We start from the raw sequence: 13,855 nt of genomic DNA, 5'->3' as shown, positions 1-13,855 counted from the left end.
AAGGATGACCTTGCTGCGTCAAGACGGCGGGCGGGCGTGGCGGGCGGCGGTCGTGGGCCTGCCTGGTCGAATTCCAGAGGCAGGTATGGGCCCCCCCGGGTCTGCCCCGCCTGCAGGAAATTAGGGCGTTGGACAGGCCGTCTGCTCCAGCAAGCAGCTAGGAGCCAGGGCTGCCACCACGACGACGGCGGCGCCGACAACGACCCTAGCAGGCCGCCCCTTTCATCATCTCCATCAGCCTCCTTCCGGAAGTCACATCAGCTCGCCTGCCTGGCCCCACCTGCCTCCTACCGACCGTACCTCGGCCAGGCGTGCGTGCGAGCGGGCGGTCCCAGCGCAGCGTAACTTGGCCTAGCCTAGCCAAGCCCAGGCCTTTTGTCTATCTGTACGTGAGCACATCAAACACGCACGCAGGCCAGGCCGCCCCTCAACACTCGATCTCTCATGCCTCCCCTTCCGGTGCCTTCCGTCGTCGTCGTCGTCGGTGGCGCCGCCGGTGGCGGCCATGGCGCATCGGATCAGACCCGGCTGAAGGGCTGGTTGGCTGGCTGGCCGGCCAACTCTGGGCGAAGAGCGAGCAACCATGGTCCTCTCTTTCTGCTGCTGCTGCTCGGGTGGTCGCGCTCGGGTCGCTCGATGCCTAGGTAGCCCGGCCAGGCCTGCCTTTGTGCTGGTGGTTGGTGTCGTCTGATGCTGCCGCTGCCGGGAAGCACGCAGCGAGGATGCCCGCCTAGGCCCTGGTCCCAGGCAGGCGGCCGTCACCAGACGAGCGAGCGAGGTCGGCTTGCGTACGTGCCTGTTTCGAAATGCAGCCACCACCCGGTTGCCGAATTTGGGGTCCCCGCCTTGCTTCTATGCCGAGTCCAGCCAGCCAGCCAGCCAGCCAAGCGGTGCCGGATGGGCACCCCAGAAAAAAAGCGAGCAGGCAGCCTGTCTGTTTCCCTTTATGCAGGGGCAAAGGGTCGCCAGCGCCAGACCGCCAGCAGGCGCGAGGCTGGCTGCTTGCCTGCCACGCTACCGGCGCATCCCTTCCATCCTGCCTAGGCAGAGCCGCCCGCTGGCGCTTGCTGCTTGCTTGTTTGGAGCGCATCGATCTTTTCGAACGTCTCGTCCCGATGAGGAAGGCAGGGCCCAGCTCGTCCGTCCGTCCCGCTCGGGGTCCCTGACGTCCATCCGCGCAGGCACCATCGGAATCCTGCCGTGCACTGGCCTCGAGCCCCTGTCCTGTTCAAAGCGATGGGAAGCAAAGAGGTCGAGGGCCGGCCAGGCACCGCAACGCACCGCATCGCATCGCACCGCCACCGTCGTCCGATCGGGTCGAGGGCGAAGGGGCGCAAAAAGCCAAGCCAGGGCTGGATGGAAAGTTTAGAGTTTCGCTCGTGGGAAGCCACGCACCAGCGCCACCAGCCAGCGCCGGCGCGAAAGTGTGAAGCGAAACGCCTCTTCCAACGCGTACGGCGGCGAGCGAGGCCAAGCAGGCAGGCAGCAAGTCGCCGGCCGAACGATGGCGATGTCGACGATGTCGAGCGCGCCATCGCATGACGGAGTCGAGGCGAGGCGAGCGTTTGCCTGCCGGAAGGAAAAAAGATAAGGCGGTCGAGATCGAGAGAGGGTGTGAGCGTGGGGGAGAGAGAGGGCCGCCTAGCCGGCGCTCTGACGGGGCCCTCTCCGATGTCGTTTGGCCGGCTATCGAGTCGCTCGCTTGTTGGTCGTCACCTCGTCCGGTCGTCCATCGGGCTCCATAGACGCTGCAGCGACGACGAGCGGACAAACGGCCCCGGCGCGGCCTTGCCCGTCCTTCATTCGCCGGCAAACAACATGAGATCGCGTCGAGGTACGGATGCAACGGAGTTGCAAAAATGACAACGAGCAGCTGCGGCCTCTTGGGGCCTGCCTGCGAGATCGCGCCCGCCCGCCCGCTCGCCGCGCTCGAAGCCTCGCTCCTGGACGGACGGTTCGATGACATGGCGTGGGCAAAGGCAGCGGACACGGCAGGCAGGCAAGGCATCGCGTGGCTGGCGGCATGACTTTGCGACGCGGGACCAAGAGGCCAGGGGGTTGGCTCGGCGTTGGTATCGAGCTGAGAACCAAGCAACCAAGATGGGAGCGACTCTCCGTCTGAGCGGAAGTTGGAGGCTGCAGCTCGGCTTGGCAAGGGACGGCGGAGCGGGCTCGCTCACCTCGCTCCTTCCTTGACCCGGTCGACAGACAGCAGCGGCGATAGAGGGGCCTGCTCACCGCGCGCCTTCACCGGCAGGCAGGCCAGGCCTCGTCTCCTGACCTGGAGCATCAACTCCGCTGCGATGGTGACCCGCCTGGCTGTCGGTCGGTAGATGGGGCGGGCTGGCCCGCCATCCTGCCGCCCCTCCAACCTGCTTGCGAGCCTGCTGGATGGGAAGGCAGGCAGGCAAGCAGGCAGGCAGGCAGGCAGGCAGGCAGGCACGCAAAGCGACTTCGGGATGGGCGGGCGGCCCATCCGTCGTTCGGCTTCGGATGCCAGCTCCTGTCTCACCCGCCCTCGTCGTCCCCCACGCTCTCTGCTCTGTCTCACAGCCGCTACAGCAGGCAGGATCGGGCGAGCGAGCGAACCTAACTGCCAGGCCAGGCAGGGCAGGCACGCCGACCGCCGGCTATGTCGCCTCTGCTTCGGAAAGACGCCCGGTCGCGTCGGCCCCGCTACCCGTTGGTCATCGGCATGCCGGCCTGGCGTCGCTGCGACGGACCGTGCAGCAACATCGGAGCGCGCTGCGAGCATGCAACATCGGACCGACAGCCAGACATCTGCAGCCCATGCCCACTCGCCGGCCAGCTCAGTCGATGCTCCATCTCTTCGAGAGAGGGGGGGAAAAACATGATCCGGAATCGAAACTCTATTCTCTTCGACTCTTCGACCTCGACAAGCAAGGACGCCGGCTCCGAGGAACGGCCTGGCTACTTCTTGACGACGTAGTCCCACCCCTGCTCGCCGAGCCGTTGGATCTTGCCGTTGACCTCGTCCTCCATCTCGTCCATGTAGGCCTGCATCTTTTCCAGGTACGACGGGTCGGCGGCTCCGAGGATGCGGATGGCCAGCAGCGCGGCGTTGGTGCTGTTGTTGATGGCCACGCTCGCGACGGGGATGCCTCGCTGCGCGGCGTCGTCGAGGCAAAGGAGAATCAGTGTCAGTCGGTCTGCTTTGGTCTGTCGCACAGCATCTCTCCGACATTGGCCACCGCTCCTATTACTCACCGGCATCTGGACGATGCTGTGGAGCGAGTCGACGCCGTCGAGCACGCTCCCCTTGACGGGTACGCCGATGACGGGCAGGGCCGTCTGCGCCGCAACCATGCCCGGCAGGTGGGCCGCTCCGCCCGCTCCGGCGATGATGGCGCGCAGACCCCGAGCCGGCGCGCTGCGGGCGTAGGTGCGCATGCGGTCCGGCGTGCGGTGTGCGCTGACAATCGTCAGCTCAAACGGCACATTGAACTTCTTGAGGATCTCGGCGGCGGGCAGCATGACGGGCAGGTCGCTGTCCGAGCCCATGATGATGCCGACCAGCGGCTGCGGGTGCGAGAAGTCGGCCGCGCTCTTGGTCTTGGCTGCGCCCGCTGCTCCTCCCGCCTTTGAAGACGAAGCAACGGCGGCGGCCTCGTCGCTGACGCCCGCCAAGGTCAGACGCTTCGGCAGCTTGGCGCCGGTCTTGGCCAGCTCGGTCGCCTCGTCGAGCGCGCGGTCGACAATGGCCAGCCTCTCGCGCACCTGGGCGTCGCTCTGCCCGACGATGGTGATGTGACCCATCTTCCTCCCCTTGCGGCAGCCGGCTTTACCGTACAGGTGGCAGGTGGCGCCGGGCACGTCGAGGCTGACGGCGGCGGGCGCGAGCGTCTTGGCGACGGCCTCGGCGTCCTTGTCCGAGTCGGCCAGCCCGAGGATGTTGATCATCGCCGCCGACGGCACCTTGAGCGCGGTGCTGCCCAGCGGCATGCCGAGGATGGCGCGGAGGTGGTTCTCGTACTGGCTCGTCTCGGTGGCCTCGATGGTATAGTGGCCGCTGTTGTGGGGCCTCGGGGCGATCTCGTTGATGAGCAGCTGGCCGCCGGGCATCTGGAACATCTCGACGCCAAACACGCCGGCGCCGCCAAACGTCGCCACGGCCTGCTGGGCGATCTCGCGCGCCCGCCTCTCGACGCCGGCGTCGGGGACACGCAGAGGGGCATGGACGGTGTGGCAGATGCTGTCGCGGTGCACCGTCTCGACGGCCGGGTAGGCGCGGACCTCGCCAGTCGCACTGCGCACCACCATGACGGCGATCTCGCGCTCAAACGGCGCCCACTTCTCGGCATAGAGGCCGCGCTTGCCGCCGCCGAGAGCCGCGACGGCCTCGGCGGCCTGTTCGGGCGACTTGACAACAAAGTTGCCCTTGCCGTCGTAGGCCTGGGTGCGGGACTTGAGCATGAGCGGGTACCCGAAAGCACTGCCGGCCTCGGCGACGCTCCGCTCCTGCGCCTTGCTGGTGACTGCGGCGTCGGACGAGGCGGTGACCTCTTCGGGGCCGACGGCGATGTAGTCGGCGAGCGGGAGCCCGCGTTCCGAGAGGTGGACCTTTTGTGCGTACTTGTCCTGGATCAGGGCGATGGTGGATGGCAGGGGGTGTACGGCGTCGACGAGCTTCTCGTCGAGCACCTGCTGGAGCTGCTGCGCATTGACGTGCTCGATCTCGATGGTGAGGATGTCGACCTTGGATGCGAGCTGGCGGATCTTTTGCGGGTCGACGAAGCTGCCATCCACGTGCTCGGACCCGGATCCCTCTGCGTTGGGTGCGTAGTTGATCTGCTTGGCGGGGGCCGTGTCGCCGACGTCGAGCAGCCTGACCTGGACGTTGAGGCGGGAGGCGGCCTCGACAAACATGCGGCCGAGCTGGCCCGCGCCCAGGACGCCGACGGTTCTCTGCTCCATGGTGGGGAATGCGTGGGACTGTGAGGATTCGGAGGGGCGGTGCAGGTGGTGGTGGACGGAAGGTGAGGTGGCGCGGTCGCTGCTGGCGATGGCGGGGTATGCTGAGGCTGGGCGATGGTCGTTGGTGGTTGGGTTCGAGGAGCGTGTCGAGCGTTGAACTGCCGCTGCCTGCTTGCCTGCCCGCCCGTTTTCCGGTTTTGCGTGTGGAGAAGAAGGCAGCGGACCGCCCGCCGGTGACTCCAACTTCTTCTCGTGAGTCTAAAATTGTTTTCTCGCGCGAGAAAGGGCTGGCTCCGGCTGAGAGGTCGCGCTGGGTCGCCCTGTGCCCGTGCCACCGACGACTCGCACGGCGATGGCACCGACACAGGGCGACGACGTGGGAGGCCGCTGCCATCTTGGTCCTGAACAACATGCCTGTGCTCCGGTCCCCGGCACAAAGGATCTCCTGCACACGAGGCAGGCAGGTCTCACCTATCGTCGCAAGAGCGGCGGGCCAGGCGAGTGACGAGCAGCGGACACCCACCACGAGCAGCAGGAGACGAACCAGGCGCGCTGGAGGAACGGGCTACGAACCAGTTCATCCGGGCATGGCTGCGACCTGCACCGCGGTCAACAGCCCCAGAGTAACCTTCTGCAAGCCATCCGGACACCTTTGGCGATGCGCGCGCTAGGGTAGCTTCGCTTACACCGCGAGGAAGTCGGCGGCTTGACGTCGACGCCGACGTTACTGTATCGTCTTCAGCCCCTCGCCCGCTGTGACGCAGGCGACCACAGAGAGGGTGTTGCGCACACCCTACTCTATGACGCCGGCGCAGGCTAGGTTGACCGCCGGCGCACGTCGGATGAAAGCACGCCGCGACTTGATGAGGTGCCGACATGCTCTCGGCAAAATCCCATAGCACGAATCGCCCGTGGCAAAGGCGGGAGAAACTGGGCGACGACGGCGACGCCTGGTGGTCACGGCACGCACAACAACGTTAACGATCCGGCACAGGAGACGCACCTCTTTGGGACCTCTGTTGCCCGGCAGAGAGCTCTGTGGTGTGAGAATTGACCCGCAGAAAGCTTCCCAGCAGGCGGTCGACCCCGGACCGCATTGTTGCGATACGATGCTGATGAAACAGGGCGGCGTACGTACGTGCTGGCTGCTCATGGACCGGCCCCTAGTCAGGCTGCTGCCGCTGATGGCTGGCTGCCTCGGTTGCGGATGCACCTGCGGGCTAGTCTGCGGCGGGCCAGCCCGAGCAAGCAAGCTAAGCGCATCGACGCCGACACCTGTGACTTGCACCCAAGCCGAAGCAAGCAAGCAAGGTGGAGCGAGAAAGGGCAGTTACGGCACAGCAGATAGAGGCCACGGTGATGGCCCGTTGTCAGGCAGAGATAGAGGACGCCGAAGCTGGCCCACGTACAGCGACTCCGCCCCTCGTTATGCGTGCGGTGCCAGCACCTTGTCCATACGCCGGATCCAGGGCAGGAGACAGGAGGCAGCAGGCCGAACCGGGGCTGCCCACCACGGGAGGGACCCTGAGAGAAAAACAAGCGACAAGCTAAGCGTTGCGTGAGAGCGGGGGGGCGGGCGGGCGTGCGGGCAAGCTAAGGTCAGAAGGGTCGGTGGCCCAACGGGCTCAGCGGCTGAGATGGCGGTAAAGTACCGTAGCAGCAGACTTTGGTGAGCCTGCTGGGCGGTAGAACTCGCGCGGGCGAGGCGAGGCGAGGCGAGGCTTGACCGGGGTCGCTTTGCTTGCCATCATGGCACGGGGCAGCAGGCAGCGTCGAGCGCCTAGCCGGCCCAGCCTGCTGCTGCTGCCGCTGCCGCTGCTGCTGTGGGGATGCAGAAGCGCCGGCTGCACCCCGCAATTCGCCTGCATGGACCGGCGCTCGCCTGTCTGCGGGCGGCTCGAGCTCGAGGGCCAGCCAACGCAGTCAGGCAGGCGGAGTTGGGCCCGGTTCACGCAGGCTGCTCCTATGCATATGGCGCCCCCTTGGCGAGCGGCCTTGTGACACCTGCCCGCCTCGCTCCCCAGCGTTGCCTCTGGATGGCCTGCCTCTGCCCGGCCTTGACCATCCTCAGCAGCGCACCGGGTCCAGGCTCCCCCTCGACCGACCCTATCTCGTGCGTCCCTGCAAAGCCGTTGAAACATGAGCGAGCATCACGGCAACGCTGGCTCACCCGTTGCCTGCCTGGCCCGCCCGAGCTTCGTTCAGCACAATTGGGTTCGCTCGCCCTAGGCTGCTTGGCCTACCCGCTCCGTACGAGGCGAGGTCACCCAAAGCCTCCTTCCAAAGCGGCTTTGCATCGCACAGCTGCGGCTCCCAGCCAGCGCCCACAGCGCTGCAGCACCACCGACACCTCATCCTGCTCCTCCCCCTTCCTCACCGACAAGAGCTCTCGGCCTGGGTCACCGACCAAGAGGGGCACTCGACTTCGCCGCTGCCAACGACCACCGCCTTCGCACCTCCCCCGTCCACCATCATCTCCAATCGCATCTCCCACCTGGACCCGCCATACGACCATCTTGACGACCACGCTCGACGAACCCGCCGACGGGCTGCACAACCTCGCGCTGCCCTTTCCAGCCTAGACGCTAGACACCCGCCTCCGGGCCCTGCCTCGACGACGGCTCGAGATGTCGACTTCAGTCGCCGTGCCCATCGCCATCAACCGCTCCTCGCCCTCGCGCTCGCCGCGAGCGGGCAGCCGCAAGGCTGCAGAGCTCTTCCGAAACAACAGTGCCGCCGGCGTCGTCGTCGATCCGCTGCCGGTCTCGAGCTCGCCCAAACAGGTCAACCAGTCCAGGCACGGACGCCGAGCCAGCCGCATCGAAGTCCTCACCGAGCTCCTCCTGCCCGGACCCGCCTACAACGCTTCCCGCTTCGGCGAAGGCTCCATCGATGCAGAGCAGCGGCAGCGCGGCGTCGAACCGGGCATCATGCCCGTCGATGGCAAACGTGCAGAGGCCCTCCGTACCGCGCTCAGGTCGATCACCGCCAAGGGCTTCCTCGACGAATGCCCGACGGCCACTCGACCCCTCGCTGTCCTCCCCGCCAATGCCGACGTAGATATGGCCTGCCAAGAGCTGGCAAAGGAGCCAGGTCGTGCCACGCCTCTTCTCCTCCAAGGATCAACGCAACGTCCCGGTGCCTCGGCCGACGAGGCAGGAGGCGGAATCAGCGGCTCTCGGGTCGAAGGCTACGGCAGCCTGCTCAACCTAGAAGACGTGCACAGCTTCCTGTGCCTCCTCTTTTGCCCCTCGCCAAGCAAGGAGACTGCCGGCAGAGCTTCTTGGCTCACCTCGCCCCCCTCCTCCCCCGGCGCAGGTAGAGGACGGCCTCTGTATCCCGTCGGCCCACTTTCGAAGCAGGCCGCAGAGATCGCCGCCCTGATCAAGGCCAACAAGAAAGTGCCCGCAGCTCTCATTGCCAACCTGAGCGGCTCAAACAAGCTGCGCGCTGTACCGCCCAGCAGCACCCTAGAAGAGGTCCTGACTCGCCTCATCGAGCCCGGGGTCAGCCACGTGGTGGTCACCAGGACAGCGCGAGATGATGCCAGCGCCGGCGAAAAGGGTTCGGGCGCTCTGGACACCGCAGACATGCCGCTCGGCCTCATCAGTCGAACCGACCTGCTCGACTTCCTATCTCGAGAGGCCAAGAGGGACGAGGCTTTGGCCGCGGTGCTGGCCGAGAGGTTGGATGAGCTCTCTTCGCTCAGCTTCACCAGCCCAGCCACTCCGATCAGCAGCGACAAGTCGGTGCTGGATGCCATGACGCTGATGCACGCCGAAGCCCTCGACAGCCTGGCGATCCTCGACGCGCGCGGCGTCCTCCTCTCGCCCCTTTCGTCGGCCGAGCTGGCGTTCGAAGTGATCCGGGCCGACAGCCGAAAGATTCTCAACACGCCGCTGGCCACGCTGGTCAAGACGCTGCGCTCGAGGCGACCCGAAGGTACCGACGGCAAGGACACCCACCCGGCCGTCAGCATCAGCCTCAGTTCGCAGCTATCGCGGGCCGTGTCGCTGATGCAAACCACGTCGGCAAAGGGCATCTTTGTCCTCGACGACTTGATCCCGGCCATGACGCCGCCGCTCTCGACCATCTCGCCGTCGTCGCCCACCAAGGAGCAGAGCCCATGGCACTTTGGCATCGTCGACGTCAAGGGAAGCGGCGGCAAAGCTACAGCCGTCCAAGACGATGAGAGTGCGGGCAGCCAAGGTCAAGGCTATGGCTCGGCGTCGAAGCCGGTCAACCATCGACGATCAAGCACCTCGTTCTGGACGGCGCCTCGCAGCAGGGGACCGGGCTCGAGCTCGAGCGGAGCTAGCGGCACCTCGCTGTCCAAGGTGTTTGCTTCGACGGCTGGTGAGGGCGCCGACCCGCTAGCGGTACCTGCTCGGGCGAACCAGCAGTCGAGGTCGCCCTCGAGCTCGGTGCTGGCCAGCTCCTTTTCGTCGGCCGCATCTCCGCCCATCTCTGCCGCAGTTGGTGGGCCGGGCTTTGTGCGGTGCCACCGACCTCGATCGATGTCGCTCGCGCAAGGAATCGTTCCTCCCGAAGTCGCCGCCGCTCGACGCGACAGTGGTTCCCGGGTCAGCGCCAACGCACTCTCGGGTCCCGAAGGAGCTCTGGGGCTGTCGAGGTCCTCGAGCCTCTCGGTCTCGACGTCTTCGTCGTCGACGTCGTCGCTCCGGGGCGGATCGGAGGGCGCGACTGGTACGATCCTCGCCGCCTCGCCGAGGGAAGGCGCTGCGGTCGGTGCCAGCGCGCCGCTCTTGTCGGCACACAACCCCGTTCCCGGCAGCGGCTGGGCGGTCGTGTATGCTGAGGCGTCGAGCCTGGCGCCCGTCCGCTTCCACCTGAGCGCCGGCGCCATTCTGGCCTTCATCGCCCGCTGCGCCGCGCTGCAGCAGCCTTGATCCCTGCTGCGATCGCCACCTGCCGCTAAGTTATGGTCCATGTCTCTTGTCATCTATCCCTGTGGTCCTTTCAGCGTTCGCCCGTCAAGCCTCCATCTCTCTCGTCTGTATCTCGTAGCATCTCTCTTTGTCGTCTCTTCAGTGTCTCCAAGCCTCGTCGGTCCTCGCAGAAGTAGCTATTGCCACGGTCTGTCTATATCGCTGAATCCATCACCTTTTTGGGCCCGCTGAGCAGAGCAGAGTGGTGTGTTGTGTAGTCGCAGCGGCTTGGGGTGTTTGGTGGATGGTGCGGTGAGCCTGTTGGTGTGTGTGCCCGTTGCCTTTGCTTGGCTGGTGAGTGGCAGGGCGCGTCGCGCGCATTGGGTGACCAGGGAAAAAGGCAAGCAGCGCAGGGAAGAGCAGGTGTTGTTGTCTGGCAGCCGAGGGCAGCCCAGGCCTGCCTGCCAGGCGTGTCGGTGCGCGCGCGCGTGTGCATGCGGGCCAGCTCAGAAGGAGCTCGGGGCGACGGCCCAACACCTCGCTCTGGGCCCAGCGCTGCCTCGTTTCTCACCACCATCCGCCGCTCCGCCTCGTTTCCGGTCGATCACGACGCCGACGCCGCTGACACAGCAGCAAGTCCATCCATTCTGCATTGCACATCAGATTGCCGTCAGGCAGCCGGACACTCGTCGCACAACTGCCATCCGCCCTCTCCACCCTCCTTGGCAAACGACGTCTTTGATAAAACAAGCCAAAGACAGCCCCACCGCCTCTCCACTCATCCGCCCACTCGGTCAATCGACGCTCGCATGTACGGCCAGCCCAGACAGTCGCTCTACCCGGGCGGGCCAGGCGGCATCGACATGGCCGCATCGACGGCCACTTCGTCCTCTGGCCCCGCCAACGTGCCCATCTCGACGCAGATCCTCCAGCTCGACCAGGAGATCACCACTGTCCTCCAGGAGATCGACCAGAACTTCACCACCTGCCACCAGATTGTCACATCCCGCATCCTCCCGGCCGTCAACCGGTACGGCGTCGCAAGCGCTCGCACGTGGCAGGGCGCCAAGTTCTGGAAACACTTCTTCGAGGTCTCGGCCGACGTCGCCCTCACCGCCCGCGTAGACGACCAGGGCGACGGCTACGACGACGGAGATACGGGCCAGGGCAACGCTTCGTACGAGCAGAGCACCACGCTCGACGGCGAGTCCGAGGCGCACACCACCTTCCATAGCGACGACGTCACGGCCTCGCCCCGCTCCGACGCCGGCACCGAGCTCTACGACCAATCCATCGACCAGCCCCACCCTCGCAGGGGCGCCAGACACGGCGCGGCGGCAACAGGCGACGACAGCGGCGAGATCAGCGCCTTTGATTCGGCTGCGGCTGGCCCGCGTCGCAGCTCGCCGCCTCGCTTCAGCAATGCCTCGATGGCGGCAGCGGCCCGTCGCGAGGCAGACAAGAAGAAGCAGCAACAACAACAACAGCAGCAGCAGCAGGACCTCGATGGCGGCGACGCCTCGTTTGCCGATCCGACAGAGTCGCCGTTTGAGAGGCTGCGACGTGATCTCACCCAGGATCTGGGCCGACCAGACGACAGCAACAACGACAGCATCCTCCACGCCCACGAAAAGCAATCGGCCCTTGCATCCAGGGGCAGCGGTGCCAACCGCGTCTACTACGACGACGTCACAAACGACCAGACCATTGAGGTGGATCGCTCGCAGCTGGCACAGGACGTAGAGAACCTCGACATCTCTCGCACCGGATACCACGGCGCAGGCGACGTCTCCGGCTCGTCTTCGATCGCACCGCCTCCGCGACTCTCGAAGCCGATCGGCTCTAGCTCGCCCGGCCGCCACGCAAAGCGGCCTGCCGCCACCACGCCGCGGTCCCGCGGTCCGCTGCTCAACAAGGTGCTCAACTCGGAGCAGCGGAAGCGCGATGCCGGCGGCTCAGGCCGCCGGCCGCGCGACTCGTTGCCACGCTTCGAGGTGACTCCGCGTGGCAGCTCGTCTGCCTCGAACCCGTTTGCGCAGCCTGCCAGCGTCAAAATGTGGAACGGCATCGTGGACCTGCGAAAGACGCCGCTCACCTCGAGAATGCAAAAGAGCAAGGGCAGCGCCGGCAACAACGGCGGCGGTGCCAGCGGCAACCGAGGCAAAGAACCGAGCCGGCGCGACAACGGGTCGGAGTGGGACTCGGCAGAAGAGGATGGCGAGGACAACAACTCGTATGCTTGGCCGGCAGGCATGTCTCCGCCCATGACGATGCAGTTCTCGGTGCCGCAGAGCAAGTACGCGAAGACGCCGGCCAAGGAGGCGGCCAAGCTCATGGTCGAGGATCTCCTGAAGAGCGTAGGCGCCACGAGGTCGGTCGGACAGGCCAATCCTCGAGCGCCGGCTTCGGCATCGACGTCGAAAGGCCGCGCAAACAGCAGCAGGGAGACGCCGGGCCAGCCAAGGGGCAACTCGGCCGCACCCGGCAGCGCCGCCAGCACTGCCAGCAGCAGCCACCCGCCGCGGGCAGGCTCGGCCCGGCCTGCAGGTCCCGTAGACACGCCACTGCAGCGAAGCAAGAGGGAAGCGAAGGCCGTGGACAGGGCGGCAGCAGCGGCGGGACGGCATCGCCGTCGAGATTCCATGCCGACGCCGCCGACGCTGACCAAGAGGGGTCCGTCGCTCTCGGCAGCTGGTGGTGGCGGCGCGACGTCGTCGAGGCCTCGCATGTCGACGACACCCGAGGTGACTCCGCAGGCCGGGTCGTTTGCCGCCAACTCGAGCGGCAGCCTGTTGCGCCGTGGACCTGCCGGCGCCGGTCTGGACGGGTCGGAAGCCAGCAGCGCGGCGGCGATGCTGATGGACGAAGACGAGGGTCTCACGACGGGACGAGGACGACGGGCGATGGGACCTTCTTCGTCCGATGACGGGTACGACGACGAGGAGGAGGAACAGGAGGTTCCTGCCAACCTCGGCACCAAGCTGAGCGCAGTGGCGCTCCAGTCGCAGATGGGCGGTGCCGCCGCCTCTGCCGCAGGCGGAGGGGCGGCGGTGCACGCGCTGCCGGAGGAGGACGAAGACTCGTCCGAGGACTCGTCGCTCGACTCGGACGACGATGACGAGGAGGACGACGAAGACGACGACGGCGGTCTCCAGGCGCCGGGATCCGTGGCGAGCTCTCGCTTCTCCTCGTCTTCCAACAACTACAACAACCAGCCGGGCAACGCCAACGTCACGGCGACGGCGACGGGGACGGGCTGGTCGACGTCTAGCTTCTCCTCCAACTCGCGCGTCGGCGGCGGTGGGGCGAGGAGCATCGAGGACGATACGCTGTTTGGCGTGCCCAAGCCCCAGCCGCGCGACGAGGGGGCGAGCGGTGGCGGCGGTGGCGGCGGTGGTGCGGGGCTGAGGAACCCGTTCAGCTCGCTCGCACCGTCCTCCTCGTCATCGGCGACGGCGGCAGCGGCAGCGGCGGCGGGCGGAGGTGCGAGACGAGGAGGAGCGGGCGATGGAGAAGGTGGCGGTGCAGCAAGAGACTTTGTCGTCTGGGGCCAGGTCGACGAGATGGGCACCGTACACGGCGGTCGGCCTTTGATTGATCGGTGAGTCAGTCGGCCCTCGCTCGGCTCGGCCCGGCCCGGCCCGGCCCGCCGTCGTGGATGCGTGACGTCGAGACCGGCACACACCCCCGCCTTGCCCAAAGTACTAACGCCACCATCCCGTCTTCTCCCTCGCCATTCGACCCCGGGTTGCCCGTGCGGCAGAGACGATACCTACTCGGCGCCCAGCCCGACGCCGATGCACTTCAGTCAGGCTGCGCGACGATGAGCGCGGGCGGGGGCGGGCACAGGCAGGAAGGGCAGCCCACAGAACAAAGCGGGCCGCGCAATTGAAAGCCGTGCACGACCGTCGTCGTCGCAAGGGCCGGTATTGAAAAAAACGAGGGTGTGGACGCGTGTCGTCTGAGTCTGTGGTAGGAACAGGGCAAGCCGAGCCGCCCAGCGGTCGGGAGCTGGCGGGCGACGGTGGGGT

The 13,855-nt window shown here is 66.5% G+C and overlaps 3 protein-coding genes across 3 annotated transcripts; 2 read left to right on the top strand and 1 right to left on the bottom strand.

The window, feature by feature from the left end:
* Positions 1–2,931: 2,931 nt before the first annotated feature.
* Positions 2,932–4,935, bottom strand: PFL1_01053 (uncharacterized protein; the record flags this gene model as incomplete). Its single annotated transcript, XM_007878553.1, has 2 exons — positions 2,932–3,126; positions 3,229–4,935. 2 exons carry the CDS (start codon positions 4,933–4,935, stop codon positions 2,932–2,934), a joined length of 1,902 nt encoding a protein of 633 aa, XP_007876744.1.
* Positions 4,936–7,562: 2,627 nt separating this feature from the next.
* Positions 7,563–9,845, top strand: PFL1_01052 (uncharacterized protein; the record flags this gene model as incomplete). Its single annotated transcript, XM_007878552.1, has 1 exon — positions 7,563–9,845. The coding sequence occupies one exon, from the start codon at positions 7,563–7,565 to the stop codon at positions 9,843–9,845; it is 2,283 nt and encodes a 760-aa protein (XP_007876743.1).
* A 788-nt stretch (positions 9,846–10,633) lies between these two features.
* PFL1_01051 (uncharacterized protein) lies at positions 10,634–13,651 on the top strand (the record flags this gene model as incomplete). The annotated part of the gene is made up of 2 exons (XM_007878551.1): positions 10,634–13,425; positions 13,588–13,651. The coding sequence occupies 2 exons, from the start codon at positions 10,634–10,636 to the stop codon at positions 13,649–13,651; spliced, it is 2,856 nt and encodes a 951-aa protein (XP_007876742.1).
* Positions 13,652–13,855: the final 204 nt, after the last annotated feature.

Source organism: Pseudozyma flocculosa (genome assembly GCF_000417875.1).
Source record: "Pseudozyma flocculosa PF-1 unplaced genomic scaffold scaffold00002, whole genome shotgun sequence".
Classification (NCBI taxonomy): Eukaryota; Fungi; Basidiomycota; class Ustilaginomycetes; order Ustilaginales; family Ustilaginaceae; genus Pseudozyma; species Pseudozyma flocculosa.
Note: the sequence above shows the minus strand (reverse complement) of the source record. Positions and strands in the feature narration are given on the sequence as shown.